Raw genomic sequence first — 16,103 nt, forward strand, 5'->3', positions numbered from 1 at the left:
ACAGACCGTCGTCTGTCTGTTCGCCGGTGGTGAGATCGTGCAGTTGTTCAGGTAGGTATCCCAAGACTGATGAGTGGAGATGATCCTTTTTCAGCTGCCAGAATCTGTGCCGCATACCCCGAAGCAGGGTACCGATTGTCAGCTTCAGATCTCTAACCACTCTTTCGCAATAGCGTGTTCAAACTTACTCGGTGACAAACCGCGCCTCGGCGTCATTCAGCTTCCTCCTCTCCCCCGTCCTCCCCACCACGAACCCGGCGTGCTTCTGCAACAGATCCATCCTCATCCTCAAAATCTGCTTCAACAACCACTTGCACCTCTCCAGATCCACCTGCACCAAGTTGAGTCGAAGATACTCGTCTTCATCTACCCCACCACCCACGTCCTCTCCTCCTTCCGCGTCTCCCCCATCCATCGACATCGATGCTGTCGATAGGTGCAGCAGAGAGTCGAGGATGGATTGCTGCTGTTCCATCTGTCCGATGAGCAAGTTGAAGGGTGTTGTGGGGAAGGGTAAGAGTTCGGGCGATGCTTTTTGCGTCGACATGAAGTGTGTTAGCTGTTCGAAGGGTGTGAGGCGGGCGAGCGGGGAGGAGGAGGAGTACGGCCAGCCTGTTGATGACGGTGTTTGTGGATGCCGTGAATGCGTGGATTTGAGGTGAGAGGATGGGTTGGATTCGAGTAATGCATCGACATCGAGGCTCGAGGGAGCGTCGTATGCGGACAGAGAGGGCGAGAAGGATCGTTCGCCTGCGACGGATGGTGTTTGCGAGAAGCTTGTCGATGCTCTAGCTTGATTCGAGATGGAAGAACCAGGAAGACGCGATGCAGACGCAGCAGACGTGTAGGACTCTTCGAGCGTGTCTTCGTCTCCATCCCCGCCGTCGTCGAGGGAGTATCGAGGTAATGGCATCCTTGTCTTTGGCTTCTTCCACTGGGAGCGCGAACGTTTGACTGATCTGTTGCTTCGCTCAGAAGAGATGCATAGGTGCGTTCCCGGTGTCGAGCGTTGACCGAGAGGGTATAGTGCAGTGGTGGCAAGAACACCAAGTCGAAAGTATCGAAGCTTAGGAACGATGCGCACATCTCGGATGCCGGAAACACACACATTTCCGAAAAAGACCAACACTCGATTCTCTCTCTCCTCTTCCACTGTACGCGACGCGTTGGCCTGCTCCTCTGCTTCCAGCCTCTCATTGCCAACCACACAACCCGATCCTCATTCACTCTCCTCATCCACAACCAAAGACCGATTCCATGACAACGAACAAGGTTACTATAATCGGGGATACAACTAACAAATACATGCGAGAACGTGAAACAAAGCAACGTAGGTATACATGAACAAGCAACCGAGGCGGCGGGGATCGAGCTATCACATTGCTACGCCGACCCACTCTGCCTCCTCCTCCTGTTGCTGTTCGTGGGCGTGATAAGAATGTTGTGGTTGCTGGTAGAACTGGGACGGGATGATGTGGGTCTGCTCCAGCACGTGTTGACCGTAGCTTCCCGGTGCGATGGCCGCTTTTCGAAGCGGAGCCTGCGGCGAAGGGGACTCGACAAAGTTGAGCCCCAATCCAAAACCGCCATCGGCTTTCGGCACGCCCGAAGCCGACACTATGCGTCCAGGATTGGTTTCGACCATCGGCGACGGCTTGCGAGGAGGCGTCTGTGGCGATCGACCAGCGATCGACACGGGTAGAGGAGACATAGCGGCCGAAGAAGCAAAGTCCTTCATGCCCATGCCGAAGCGTGGTGCCGACTTGGCATCTGCAGCAGCTGCGCCAACAGCGTTGGAAGAAGAAGCGGCTCCAGCGATACGTGCAGAAGACTTGGGTGGCTTGATAGGCTGGACCTTTTTGGCGACAACCGACGTCGTATTGGGCTGACGTGCAGGCACTTCCGCGAGCGACTCGATCCCCTTGAGATGAGCCAGCCCGATCTGGCTAAGGCGTCCCAGGCCGAGCTCCTGGGCCAGATCGCTGAGATCCATGCTGAGCCCAAGCTGCCTGTTCGCCATGATCTTTTCTTGCTGAGCCTTGTCACGAGGTCTAGCGTTGACGCCCATTTGACGACAGGATGCAAGAGTCGGAGTCTCGCAGTCGCTCGAGTCCGCCCCTGCAGATTGTGCTGCATCGGCATCCAACCCCAGACCCTTCAGCTCGAACGGAGTCTTCAGCTTGACGGGCTCGCCCTTGGCCGTCGACGAGCTCCTCAATTCGGCTTCCACCTCAAAGATGCTCGTCCCGATCGAAGAAGCGACCGAAGAGCTGTTAGTTATCTTTGTCGGCGAAAAGTCGAATGAGTCCACGCTGGGCAAGAAGCCCATCTTGCGCTCAGGGCTCTCTGAAGCGTTGCTCGAAGCCGAGCTGAAGGTGCCGCCGCTGTTGAGCGACGAGTTGGACATGCTGCGTGAAAAGGCAAATGCGCCTGACGAGCTGCTGCGGGCGCTGCTGACCTCTGAGAGCTCGCTCGTAACGCTGTCCGTGCGGGGCATGCCAACGTAGCTCAACTCTGCCGCCACAGAGTCAGCGGTGACCTGCAAATCCTCCTTGGTCATCACCTCCCCATCACCGGTGAGGATGCCGTGAAGAGACGAGAAAGCGCCGTCGTTCGCCTCGGGCGAGTAGACCGAAGCAGGTGAATAGACGCTCTCCGGACTCATGATGACGACCGGAGCAGTCTCGACAGACTTGCATTGCGCTACCACGACGGGCTTGGTAGCCGGCGTTGGCGTTGTTGCTCCTTTTCGAGAAGACACGGCTCGCGCTACGGATCCAACTTGCGTCTTGACCTGTGACGAAATATTGCCAGCCGCCTTGACAGCAACGGGTGCTTCGACAGCCGCTACAGCTGGCTCTCTCGTCACCGTCTGACTAGGAGCAGTAATCTCGTGCTCCTGCTGAGGCGCTGCTGCTTGAACCCTCTCATCCTGCTCGCTTACGCCCAGATCGGGAGTGGGAGGCATGATGTTGACAACAGGCAGAGGCGTACCGCTGCGGCCTCCTCCCAAACGTGGACTCTTCGAGAGCAACAGAGGGCTGGCGACGGCGACAGCCTTGGCGCGCTGACCTACAAAGTTGACACGCCTGGCTTGATGTGTTTCGCCCGACGTCTTGCGTTGTGGGCTTCTGCTGGCCGGCGACGGGCTGCGCGCGATGCTCTGAGCGGCGGACCTGCTCGGAGAGGTTGAAGTCGGAGTGCTGAATGAGGGCGGCTGCTTGGGTGTGGGTGTGACAGAGTTGGCTGTCTCGACCTCGGCAAAGTAGCGAGGTTGAGGACTGCTGGCCCTCCCAGGTGAGGCCGGAGCATGTCGGACGAAGGCGGGGAAAACAGAGTCGGAATGGCTGTTGGAGCTCGCAGGACTGACAACATCGTTCTGCTTGAATGAAGACAGCGTGCGACCGTCGACGCTGCGGCTTCTCCTGCGTGCTGAGCGCACTTCCATGTCGACTCTGCGCGAGCGCATCTCTGGTTCCTCGCGGCCGCGGTCTTGATCGAGGAGACCGTCAACCACCTTTTGCGTCATCGAAAGTCTCTTCTCGGCACGTCTAGGCGAGGCAGCGGGCCTCGTCACGCTAGACTTGGCGGGAGCCGACTTGACATCATCAGCAAAGCGAAGGGCAGGCTCATTGCGAAGCGTGAGGGTCGACTTTCGAGGGTCATTGAGGCGAATAGGGTTGAGACCAGGGCTGGGTACGCCACGACTCGTGCTAGATACGACGCGGCTTATAGGTCGTGCATTGGAGCCTGTAGATGGCATCTGGCTTTCTCGGCCAACGCCGCGCTTCGAGTCCCAGGCGAATTCGAGTGGGATCATGGGAGAAGAAGTGTCAAAGCTCGGCAGAGGCGGAAGAGCTGGCGCGACGTCGAAGGAGTCGTTCCTCGACGGCGCAGTCGACTGCCTAGGTCGTTGCCTCTTTTCCGGGCTGGCAAAGACGATGGATCTGGTTTGAGCTGTGCTGGCGGCATTGTGCGCCTCGCGAATCTGACGAAGGGCAGGCATGCTCTGCTTGACACTCAGGGGTGATGTGTGCACCGGGCTGAAGTCTTGGGCCAGCCGGACGGGTCGACGCTCTGGACTGGTGGGTAGCGACGAAGGCGAGTCGTAGAGGCTGCAGGAGTCCGAGGCTTTACGTTGCGGCGAGAATGTGAATCCGGATTGCTCAAAGGTCATGGTGGTAGGTGGAGCGCTCTGAGGGACGCCATCAAACAGATCAGGCGTTGATCTGGATGCCAAACCGCCGAGGTGAGAAGCCTTGTCCTTCTTCTTGCGGGCGAAGAAACGGGAGAAGGACGACGCACTCGAGACAGAAGCAGCGCCTGCACTGCGGTTCGGCTTTACCTTGGCACCAAGGGGAGAGAAGAGGACATCGTCGGTCGGGGTGGCTGCCCTGGCCTGAGCGACGCTCTTGCGCGACAGGAAGCGTCTTCGTGATGATGTCTCCGGGATGTCACGATCGTCTTCGAAGACGGATGACGAAGCGGAGGGCTGTCGTGTCATTTCGGCGGCGCCTGCTGCGCTCGACGATCCGTGGTAGGGCTCGTCGACGGTAGGGGTCGCAAACGCCTCGAGCTCGGGTGTAGGGCTAGTGGTCCACTGCTGATTGCGTGCACTATCCTCGCTGTGACGGAGGGCAGGCTGCGCAGAATGGCTGAACGAGGATGGCGAGCTAGAGCCGTCGTACCAGTTGTTGCCCGAATCGATGCCCATAGCAAGGCGAGGGTCAAACATGGCGAGACTCGCCTTGGAGACGAAGTTGATCTTGCCCTTTTTGGTCTTGGAAGTGGCGGGCTTCGCCGAAGTTCTGATTGCTGCTGGCGCCTGGGCTGCCGAGCGCTCTTCGACGTACTGAGACATGTAGACGAGCATTGTTGCTGTCGCTTCAAGAGTCCGGCAAGCGAAAAAGAAGATGAGAGTAGATAGCACCGCAAAGTAGACTTTTGAGCAGCGGTTGTGGTGGTCCGAGATTGATGAAGAGATCAAAGTTGTGCAGGATGGAGGTATAGACGAAGAAAGTTGACGAGCAGCAAGGTGAGGATGAGATGGAGCAGGGCGATAATGAGAAGGAGCAAGAGTGGAGAGGATCAAAGAGAGTGTGGGTACGAGACAGGGAGTAAACGGGATGATGATGATGATGATGATGATGGTGAGCAAGATAGGTTGACCAGGTCGAGTTACTGTGATGTGAACGGCTGGAAAGGTCGTCGAGTGCGGAATGTTTGAGACAAAGTCGGTCGATGGCGGCAGCAGGTCTACACCGAGCGGCAAAAGATGCAGAGTGCTGCAAGGTAGAGGTGCGCACTACTGGCACGGAAGGCAGCTGCTCATGTTGGGTTTCGCGTGAAGAGGAACAGGTTGGGAGTCGAGGTCGCTGATACAGACGACACGACGGGCAGAGAATGCCAAGGCTCGGATTGAGTTGGCGAGTCTTTCGCGCTCTGAAGGCAGCTTAGCCAGGTGGCGTCGTGACCACTCTGTGCAGCGCGTCGTACCACAGGCGGGAAGGGAGGTCGCCTAGCACGAATGCAGCATGGCCGTTCTTGACAGCATTCATCGGGACTGGCACTAGGCAGCTGCAGGGCTCAAGGCGGACGGAGGATGCGGCATCTGGGATGTATCGCCGCGAATCCAGGTTTGGCCGGACGAGGGATTGAGACTCGGTCAAAAGCAGATCGAGGCTTTGCAGCAGTGCTGCGAGATGAGTGGATCGGTATGCTGCGACGCCAGCAGCGAATCGGAAAGGCGACAATGACATTTCATTGACAAGACCGGCCTCAACCTACTCACGTCGGCGGAAGCGAATCCCGCCACAATACGAGTGTCGTTCTTGCTTTGCTTGACAGCTCCCGTCGCCCGTGGTTCGGTTGCCGCCATCCGTCCTTTCGCCTCCGTTCGAAAGACCTGTTCTCACTCGTAGTGAAAGCCATCCGTCTGTTTGAGTCTTCTCCCTGCTCCTGTCTTATCCACTCTGGCTGCCTCTGAAGATGAGCGAAGGCGAAGGGAGCACGACGAATGCTCGAAGGACGAAGCGTCGTCTGGCCAAGGCCGATCTGCTGTCCTGCAGAACCTCGGACATGTGAGAAGAATTTGCTGCAGGTCGCACTCGACGTGCATGGAGGCACGGGAACAGTGTGCAAACGAGCAAGAAAAATTTCGCTGGGCGGCTGCTAACCACAAGAGCAGGAATGCACCAGGACGCGTCGCGCGCTTAGGAAAAGTGTTGGTCTGGGAAGCGAGTCAGGGTCTCTTTCTGTCTCGCAAGAGCCTCACCATAAGGGTTGCCAGCCAGCTGCTTTCTACTCGTGAGAAGCCAAGATGAGCGAACCCTCAGTGTGTCTGACTTGCTTGTCTAGCAAGGTTCACTCTGAGGCAGCAGCTCGAGAACAGCTGGGCTGCAACAGCTGATAGACAAATGGCAGGCGGAAAGCGAAAAACACAGGCAAGGCCTGAGCCTGCTGTCATTTTGCATGCAAGGGGAAAAGACGGATATTTGGCTCGCTCAATGGCTCGGCTCGGCTGGACTCGCAACGAACTCCACGAGGATGACGACGGAAGGCAACTTCCACACAAACCGGCTACTGTACACTGTACAGAACGCACGGTCTGCGGTTCCTTTCAGATAAGCGACATGCGTGCATGTTTGTTCGGCTAGCGAGTACCGCCGATCAGCAAGGGGTCCGTCTTCGGGGTCGATGTGAGGGACGGCGACTCTGATCGGATTCTACTGTATCCACATGCTGTAACGCTCTGTAAGGGGTCGTTCCTGACGATGGACGTTCTTCGCCAATCGGGATCGCTTTGTGCATCGCTCCCGTAGTCGTGTCTCGAATCGGCCGATCTTTTACTCTGCACTATATTTAATATGTCCTCTTGTGTACCAGACTTTCGAAAGATGAGCCGATCCTGTCGTAGCTCTTCGGAGCAGCATTCGGATGCCGTAGAGGCATTCGCAGCGATATCGAGCCCGCTTGCCGTCCTCGCCGATCATCTGGCATGCTGTGCAAACGTCAGTTGAACTTGCGGGTCAGTGCCAACTTCATTTCATGGGAGGGATTCTTTGCCACTACTGGAGGTGCCTCCATTGCTCCTCCCGGATGTAGTGCCCGCTCGATCCGACTCGAGCGCAGCTCTGACAAACCCGTCACTTGTTGTTGGCATCGGCCTTGCTTTCCAGCTTCGCCAGATCGCGATCTCCGAAATCCGCGTAGTGCTTCTTCGTGGAGGGAGCGAATCGCTGCGGGTGATTTTCAGAAATGCGCCTGTGCGTCGGATACAAGAGCCGAAGAAGCTTTTATTCCGCTTCCTGCAGCAGGTGCCTTGATCTTCGAACAAGGGTCCGTCCACGCTTAATTTGTGCTCAATCAAAGCGTCACCTGCTTCTGTCTGTCCACCGATCCGATCACGCTTTCACCTCACCATCGTACTTGCGGGGAGCGGCGCAGCCGAACTCAGCAGACCGACTGACACCGATTCGGGTCGTCTGTTGCGATCACATCTTTAGCCGCCACCAAGCAACGTCAAAGCGTTCCGCTCTTGAGTCAAGCGTCTCTGGGTCCTGACAGACTGCTCGCAACACGATGCCGTCGGATGTACATTCGTCCCAGAGGCGGTCGGCGCCTTTGGTGGTGCTATCCGGTGGTCTCGTTTCTCATGTGCACACCGTCATGGGCTTCTTGGCCTTCCTTGGTGCACTTTTCACCGCACTCTCGCTGCACTACCACAAGGTGGTGAAGAATCACGTCGCACAGTATCCAGACGAATGGTGGCCATCCGTGTCTGCCACCATCGGCGACTGGTACCCCGAGCGCAACATCTTCCAAGTAGGCATCGCTCTCATGGCAGGACCTCGCTTTGCCCTCGTCTTGCTCTCGGCGCTGCTCGTCTCGCTGTCCATTACGAATAGGTCTCCCAAAGCTTCGATACTGCTCTTCGTAGGCATTCTCAGGACTCTGGCTTGCGGAGGTTGGGTGTATGTCACCAGCACCGACGACCATCTTGTGCATGACATTGCCATGTTTGTCTACCTCGCGCTCACACCACCGTGGATGTTCATCACCAGCGGTAGCCTTGCTCAGCCACCTTCGGTCAAGAACCCGGCCAAGTCGGACGACAGACTCGCATCAAAAGCGCGAAAGATGCGCAGGATTGCATGCTTCTCGTTCTTTGCCTGCACACCCTTCATGGGCTTCTTCTTCTACCGACACAATGCGCTACGCATCCCTGGCGCCTACTCTTACTACGCCTACTTTGAGTGGGGTCTCATCATCTTTGTGAGTCTATCTTTGCTTGACTGCCGAAATGCATGCTCTCATACTGACCTGATTCGCCATGCGCGCTCCTTCTTGGATCCACAGGACCTCTTGTTTGACGCTGCCAGCGTGTACGACCTCTCCCGCTTCGAAATCCACATTGTTGAAGCATCCGAACCTCCAGCAGCTCACAGCGCTGCGCAAGGACCCGAGGGCAGACGTCTCCTCGACGGTGCCTGGATTCGTGGCGGCAGAAATCAGGCTATTGCCTCCGGAGCTTGGTCGACGATCCAGTCCGACTCCCAACCAGATGGGTACGATCTTTTGCCACGTGTCTGACGCTAGATGACACGTTCGTTCAAGGCAAAGCGCTGCTGCTTCATGTCGATATATGTACTGACAGAAGCTATCATGTTTCCACCACATCTGCTCTACGCCACGCTCGAATCGCCAATGCATTCATTTCACATACCTTGCCCTCATATGGAGTCGTCCGCATCACAGTCGACGAGCCACATCTCAGGTCGAGAACGGAGAGGATGGTGGCAGCGTTGATGCTCTGCCTCGAAAGACGCCATCCAGTCCGACGAGCCTCAGAGCTATCGTTTCGCTGGTTTCGGACAGCTACCTTGGTACGTGCAAGCGGGCTCTTGCTCCGATCTCACATATTTTGCTGACATGCATGCACGCCCTGCGCCTTCCGCGATCTTTCTTGACAGCGTTCTGCTTCTGGACGGCCCTGACCGCTCTGCACCCCATGATCTTCTACTGTGAGCCATCATCGTTTGCTTACTTGCGGTGTACAGGCTCTGCAATCTCTGACCAATCTCCTTCATCGATTCCTGCACCTTTGTCGCTCCAGTCAGTGTCTACAATCTCGCCATCGGTGGTCACGAGGCGCTGCTCATTTCTCAAGTCATCGGTCTTGGCCTCGCCCTTGCGATTCCCACGCTGCGCTCCCGTGTCCGCCAAACGTCGCCGAGCGGTGCCACAACCGTTGGTCTCGTATCGTCCCAAGCAAAAGCTTTTGGCTGGCTCTTGTCGCTCGCGGGTCAGGCGAGCTGGTTCGTCGCGGATCCTTTGGCTCGACTAATTGCAGTCGCATCCTCCAACGCGCTGCTAGCTGTCTTGCTTGCTCTTGAGTGGGGCGCCGCCTGGGAGACGGATCAAATTGCTGTCAAAGTGGGAGTCTGGCTTATCGGTCTGCTCGCTTCTAATCTCGCCAAGTACGCCAATCACAGCAACAATCCCGCCTGGCCGTTTATGGACTCGACTAATGGCGGCCACAACGTCGTTCTACTCGCCTTCGCCATCGTTGCTGTCGTAGAGACAGCTGTTCGTCCAAAATATACCCATTTGCCGGTGGTCCAACGTCGTCAGGGGCGCCAGACTGCCGCGATCGGCCCAGACAAGGAAGCACAAGCAAGGGACGAGGGGTCGGGCAGTTTCGCTGCTGCATCGGTGGGTGTCGGCGCCTTGCTCTATGCATTACATACGTTCCTGACCGACACGGGGACCATGATTGCCTGGGGCTGGACCGGCTACCCGGTCACAGGGCCTATGGCCATCCCTCATGGCTGCATCATTCTTATCACCATGGCATTCTCATCGCTTGCCGCGACGCGCTGGACTTCTTTCGGGTATCGCCTCAGTCTATTCCTGGTGCAGTGCGGCTCGGCAGCCTTGCTCCACCTCACCGACGACTGGAGTAGCTTCGCCGGAGCAATCGGACTCGCACTCAGCTTGCCACCTCTGGCGTTCCCTCTGATCTCGGCGGCGATGCGCCATGACCCCATCAAAGTGATGCTGTTCGGCTGGCTCGTAGCCAATGTGCTCACATTCTTTGGCGTCTTGACCGTCGCCTATGCTTTCGTGCCTGGAGGTAAAATCATGAGAGAAAGGACGGGTATGATGCTGGTAGTGCAACTCGTACTACTCGGCCTCGGCTTGGCCAATGCTCGCAGTGTCGATTCGAAACGCTTCACCTCGCAGCCTCGAGGCAATGCAGCATCGACAACGGATTACTCCACGAACAAGACAGCCAAGGCGAATGACGCCAGCAAGGCGGCTCAATTTGGGTCGACATACTACATCTGCCTCCTTATGGCGTTGATCGGTCTTGCTGGAAACTTGGTGCCGCTCTATCGCATCGTTCCGGCCTCTGCCATCGTGCCTCACCATCCGGATGATCGCTTGGTGACGGCAGGGATGTGGACAGTGCATTTTGCGCTGGACCAGCACATGCGCGACAGCTCGCGTCGGATGGCGTCCATCATGAAGACGCTCGACATGGACCTTTTTGGGCTGGTGGAGTCCGATCTGCATCGACCGGTGTTCGGTAACAGAGACCTTTCCCAATACCTTGCCGAGGAGCTCAAGATGTATGCCGATATCGGTCCTTCTCCGAACAAGCATACATGGGGAGCAGCTCTTTTCTCGAAGTTTCCGATCATAAATTCGACACATCACCTGCTCCCTTCGCCCGGAGGCGAGCTCGCACCCGCCATCCACGCCGTCATTGACCTCTATGGCACGCCCACGCACGTCATTGTCTCGCACAACGGTCAAGAGGAGGATCCGCTGGACCGCGAGCTGCAGACGACCGAGATCGCGCGCATCCTACGCGAAGCGTATCCGCATCCTGCTATCTTCTTGGGCTACGTTGTCACCAAGCCGCACGACGAGCGTCCGGCACCGTACAAGATCCTGTTCGAGGACGGCAAGATGCAGGATGTCGAGCCGACCGACTTTGGTAGGTGGTGCGAGTACTTGGGTCTGCGCGGCCTCGAGAGGATATCTTACGTCAGGGTGTCGAGGTACACAGTGACAGACACGGAGCTGCAGACGATGAAGCTTGTGGTGCCCAAGGAGCCCATCGATCCGGACAAGAACGACTTTACACGCTTCGTGATGTGAGTACAACATGCGTGTTTCATTGCACTCGTTGGCGGGCTTCTTGACGCTGACGTTCGTCTTCATTTCCTCATCACCTTTTCCCAGCGCCGAGACGTACCCTGAATCTATGCGATATCCAACGTCGCTTATCGACCCGGACGCTTTTGTTTACGACAAGTGAGTATTCGCCCAAGTGCCTCAACGTTTCCAGATGATTACGTCGCTGAAACCTTTTGAATTGCTTCCGTGTGGATCTCGTCCGCTAAACTTAGGCACATCTACTCACCATATCCATGGCCGATCTACTATGGTCGACCTGTACCCGACTTTTGAAGTTCACCACTAATCACACACCCATTCGGCAGATCCGATCGCACCGCCTCTCGGCCTGTGAGTCAAAACCAAGGCGGAAGTTGAGCCAAACCTTCGGTCGCAAGAAATTTTTTGGAGGCCGAAATTGTCGACTCGTGTCGTTGCAAGAACGCTCGGCGTGGCTTGTGCTGAATCAACCTTCTCCACTTCTGCGCATGTCCTGACGTCTCGCCACTTTTGACTTCCTTGACGCACGGTCCAGCGACCATCCATCGCAGTGCCCAAACTGTGAGCTGACCAAGTATTTGAGGAGTCCGCACTGCATTAGTGCTTCGATGGGCGCATCGATTCGATGATAACGAGATGAAGATGCGCAGCCAAATCGCGCTCGGCCCAGCGTCTAGAAATCCCACCAAAAGCACAGCGAATCTGCACATGGAATCAGAGACGGCGCTTGGCGGCAATCAGCGTGGATACAAGAAGGGACGTGGAGACTGCGCCCAATCTTCCCTCCGTCACCTGCTGTCCTTTCCAGACGTTCTTCTGCTATCAGAGACAAACAACCTCCTTCTGCTATTTGGCCGCACCTTTTGCATACCCCCTGCTGCCCCATATTCGAAGCCGTCTCGAGATGGTCAGGACTAAGCAGACAGTCCGCACGAGTACCGGTCCAAAAGCACCGAGACAGCAGCTGGCGCCTGGGCCCGCACGAAACCCGCCTGGAGCGGGTCCTTCCAGGGTTGCAACGACGGCCGGAGCAGCTGTCAACGGCAGCGAACAAAAGCAAAAGCGCAAGCGCGGTACGGAAGATGCTGAAGAGAGGGAAGGGACCTCAACGGTCAAGAAGTCATCCGGGAGCAACGTAGAGAATGTAAGGACTGGATGACATGTTGACCAGCCCAAGGGTCCTCAGAAAGAGAGAGCACGCTACTGACGTCTGGAATGTTTGCATTTGACATAGCCTCCCGACGAGTGGTCCAGCGAGGAACTGGTCAGTTCAAGCACAGCAAATTCCAAGGCTCCCATATGAAGAAGAACATGGCCAGTACTGATTGCTTCTGATTCTGCCGAGCCTGTCAGCAGAAGCTCCTCCTGGGTGCTCAGATTGCGTTGAGCGAGCTGCACGTCGAAGAGTTTATGGATTACCCTCTACTGCGCGTCCGGGGTCGCGGCAGGTGAGTTTCAAGACGAGCGTTCGTTGTGTGCTGCTTGGCCCTACTCTGACAGTCCGATTTGTTCCGTTCACCTTACATACACAGCGTTCTCAAGAAGCTCAAGGAGATCCACGCGCAGGTGGTTGAAGCCTGCGAGGTCGAGGCTCTCCACGCGGGCCGCAACAGCAACTAGCCGCGTGGTTCCCCTCTCAACTGTATGAGCGAGCTTTAAGCCCTTGCTCCCTTGTCGGATATCTTTCTCCAGAAGTCGCCGTCCATGTACCCTTGTCCTGTGTAGCGCCCTAGGTCAGGGCCATTTCTTCGCTTTTTCAGCAAGGCCGCTTCAAGCTCTCGTGTTGAGCGAATACGTTGCCGCGACGAATGTGACAGACAATCCGCAAGCGTGTCTCAGAAGCTTTACTCATCGCCTGCTGCGAATACTACGGCTGCGTGCACGATCCTATTTGGGACGATGTGAAGACGTTAAGCGACGCTGCAAGTGGTCTGGAGGGAAGGTGGAGTATTACGTAAGCCAAATTATTCTCGGTGGAATTTTTTGTTGGAAGAATCAAATGAGAAAGTTAAATTCATGCACAAGCGAAAAGCTTCGCAGAAAGGGTCCTTTCACCGCCTCTTTCTTCCTTCCCTCCTGACAACAACTTTGCGCAGCACCACATCACGACAGACATGCCGCCAAAGATTCGACAGAGAGGCAAGAAGCCCACCAAGGCTCGGAAGTTGCAACAAGAACAGGAACAACAGACGCACGACAACGGAGTTCAGCCAGCGGCTTCCCTGTCCTCATCAACTTCGGCCAACCAGATCCAATCGCAGGCCGACTTCATTCCCTTTGACAGCGGCAACGACGATGCAGAAGGGCCTACAGCGCTTCATAATGGTGATACCGAGGAAGACCAGCCGAACTGGGTGAGGTTGGGAGACAGGCCGAGCAAGGCTGAGCACGAGGCACCATTCGGATACGTCGATGCTGAGCTTAAGGCATACCTACGAGCTGGCTGGGAACGGGTGCTCGAGCTCGAGTCGCAAGGCTATGCCGCCAAGTCGACTCTGACTGCGCTCGCTGCCGCAAGCTCTCCTTCTGCTTCCCAACACACCGGAGCTGGCCCCGACCACGAGGAGGATGAGCTGGCCTTGCTGTTGCAAGCGACGCTCAAGGAGATGGATGGGAAGGAGCTTCTACTCACCACCGATCCAGACACGTCGCTCATCGTTGAGGCGATCCTCCATCGTCTGCCTGCCAAGCCGTTACGGGTCTTTGTCGATCGTCTCGCCGGCAGCTTTGCGGTTCTGTCCAAACACCGCTTTGCCAGCCACGTCACACAAGCCTGCCTCGCCACCCTCCAGCCCGCCGTCACCCTCGAACATGCCACACATCAGCATTTCCAGCAGCATCAACATCGTTCTTCAGGCTTGAACGGAAAAGCAGCCGCTTCATCATCATATGCAACCGACACGGCGACCATCGTCAATGAAGACGGCATCCTGCGGAGCGCGACCCAGCTCATCCTCGACCTTACCGAGGAGCTGTCTTCCGACCAGAGTCTGCTCACCTCTCTTGTTAACGACTCGTTTGGATCGCACGTCCTTCGCTCTCTGCTGTGCGTCTTAACGGGTCGCAACATTCAGACAGATCCCTCTTCCTCGGCGCACGCAGCAGCAGCTTCTGATCTGAGATCGCGACGCAGTGCCAAGTTCCGATCTCGCAAAGCACCAACGGCGCCCGGCAGCGCTGCAACGGCGGGAGCTGGTTCCTCTGAAGATTTGCTCGTTGTCATTCCTGATCTTCTCTACAATCGAGCTGCCGATCTTCGGAAAGAGATCCTCAACGAGGCCAGCGTCGAAGTCGTCCGAAGATGGGCTACCGATGCCGTGGCATCCCCACTTTTGCAGCTTCTCATCGAGACCGAAGCGGACTCCCTCGATGCCGAGGCAGACGGTGAGTCGTGGAAGGGCACACTGGTCGACAGTCTTCTGAACGGCTTTGTGTCCTCCCCGCCTCAGGCCGTAGAAGGGGAAGGACACAAGAAGGACGTCTACCTCGAGACTTCCTTGCGCGACAGCGTGGCATCACACGCCTTGCAGCTGGCTCTCGAGCGTGCACCCGCTTCGACAGCCTCGCGCTTCTTCGACATCTACATTCGCAGCCGCATGGCCAAGCTCTGCGTACACCCGGCTGCCAACCACATCGTAGCAGCCCTCTTGCGTCGACTTTCTGCAGCCGACTTGTCGCCAGCCGTCGCGGAAATGACCAAGATCGCGTCTGGCATGGTCAAGGAACAGATGGTGGGCTGCTTGCAAGCCACCGTCGATCGTGTGGTCCAGCTGACGCAAGAAGAGAGCGAGAAGGAGGATGTTAGAGACCTTGTCAAGGCGACGAGCGAGGTCGTGTTGGCAGCTTTCAGATTCAAGTCCAAGTCTGCGGCAGAAGAAAGCGAAGATAATGAGGGCCTGAAGTTGCTCGTGCCGGCCGTGTTGGCGCTGAGGACGCGAAAGGCTTACTTGCATACCTACGCTGCTCACATCAAAAAGAGCGGCCAAGACGGCGATCGCGAGAAGGAAGCCCGTGGGTCCAAGCGCGGACGCGATGGAAAGACAAAGCACAGCAAGAAGAAGTACAGCAAGAAGAAGGACGCTGAAACGTCGGACAAGGAGGAAGAACTTTCGCCTTGGGCGATGGACGCATCATACGAGCTGCCAGCTGCGGAAGCGACGACTCAGGGTAGTCTCCTCCTTCAATCGCTCTTGCGACTTCCCGGACCTCCAGCGGTTGCACGTGCACCACCGAAACGCACATTCGGCCGTCCCACACCCGCCGCCGCACCCGCAGCTCCCGCTGAATCTTGGAGAAGCTCGCTCGTCCTCGACTCGCTGCTCTCTTTGCCCACACTCACGCCTTTCGCCCGCAACCCCACCGCCGTCCACATCCTGATCGCATCCCTTACGGCTCCATGCCACCCCGCTTCTTCACATTTCGACTGGATCCAATCCGCACGTCGGCGCAAATTCTCTTCCGCCCTCACCGCGTCGCTTCCTACCTTTTGCGGTGACAAGTACGGTTCACGTCTAGCCGATACTCTTTGGTTCTCCGTTGACGGCTACTCCAAGGAGAAGATCGTCAAGACGGTCATCGAACATTCGACCGAGATTCTCAAACAACCTTATGCTAGCTACTTTACGAACAAGTTGCAGCTGCAGCTGTATAGGAAGGGCAAGCTGCGTGAGTGGAATCAGGCTGTTCAGTCGGCGAGCAAGCCGGACAGCAGTGCAGTGGTGACTACGCAGGGCGGCGATAGGAGACATCGGGCGGTTGTGGTTGAGACAAAGAGGTAGGAATCGAATGGCAAGGGTGGTAAGAGGAAGAGCTTGGTTGATGGTCAACTGGACTCGATTCTTGATCAGATCTAATTGTGGGGATAGACAGCAATACAAGACTTGAAAAGGGACACTCCGTGTCTCGCCAAGACTTTC

General features: G+C 56.7%; 3 protein-coding genes across 3 annotated transcripts in view; 1 reads left to right on the plus strand and 2 right to left on the minus strand.

Annotated features, from left to right (window-relative positions):
- PHSY_005091 (hypothetical protein) overlaps positions 1-913 on the minus strand; it is a gene marked incomplete at both ends in the record, with an annotated part of 1,355 nt that extends 442 nt beyond the window's left edge. The window contains one exon of the mRNA XM_012335702.1: positions 189-913. Coding sequence (XP_012191092.1) covers positions 189-913 — 725 coding nt within the window. The remainder of the gene's footprint in view (positions 1-188) is intronic.
- Positions 914-1,375: 462 nt separating this feature from the next.
- Positions 1,376-6,992, minus strand: PHSY_005092 (hypothetical protein; the record flags this gene model as incomplete). Its single annotated transcript, XM_012335703.1, has 3 exons — positions 1,376-5,285; positions 5,916-6,062; positions 6,883-6,992. 3 exons carry the CDS (start codon positions 6,990-6,992, stop codon positions 1,376-1,378), a joined length of 4,167 nt encoding a protein of 1,388 aa, XP_012191093.1.
- A 589-nt stretch (positions 6,993-7,581) lies between these two features.
- On the plus strand, positions 7,582-15,965 carry PHSY_005093 (hypothetical protein; the record flags this gene model as incomplete). Its single annotated transcript, XM_012335704.1, has 7 exons — positions 7,582-8,567; positions 8,758-8,885; positions 9,116-11,165; positions 11,254-11,325; positions 12,199-12,331; positions 12,422-12,451; positions 13,284-15,965. 7 exons carry the CDS (start codon positions 7,582-7,584, stop codon positions 15,963-15,965), a joined length of 6,081 nt encoding a protein of 2,026 aa, XP_012191094.1.
- Between the last annotated feature and the right edge of the window lie 138 nt (positions 15,966-16,103).

The sequence above is a fragment of the Pseudozyma hubeiensis genome, assembly GCF_000403515.1.
Source record: "Pseudozyma hubeiensis SY62 DNA, scaffold: PHS47, whole genome shotgun sequence".
Lineage (NCBI taxonomy): Eukaryota > Fungi > Basidiomycota > Ustilaginomycetes > Ustilaginales > Ustilaginaceae > Pseudozyma > Pseudozyma hubeiensis.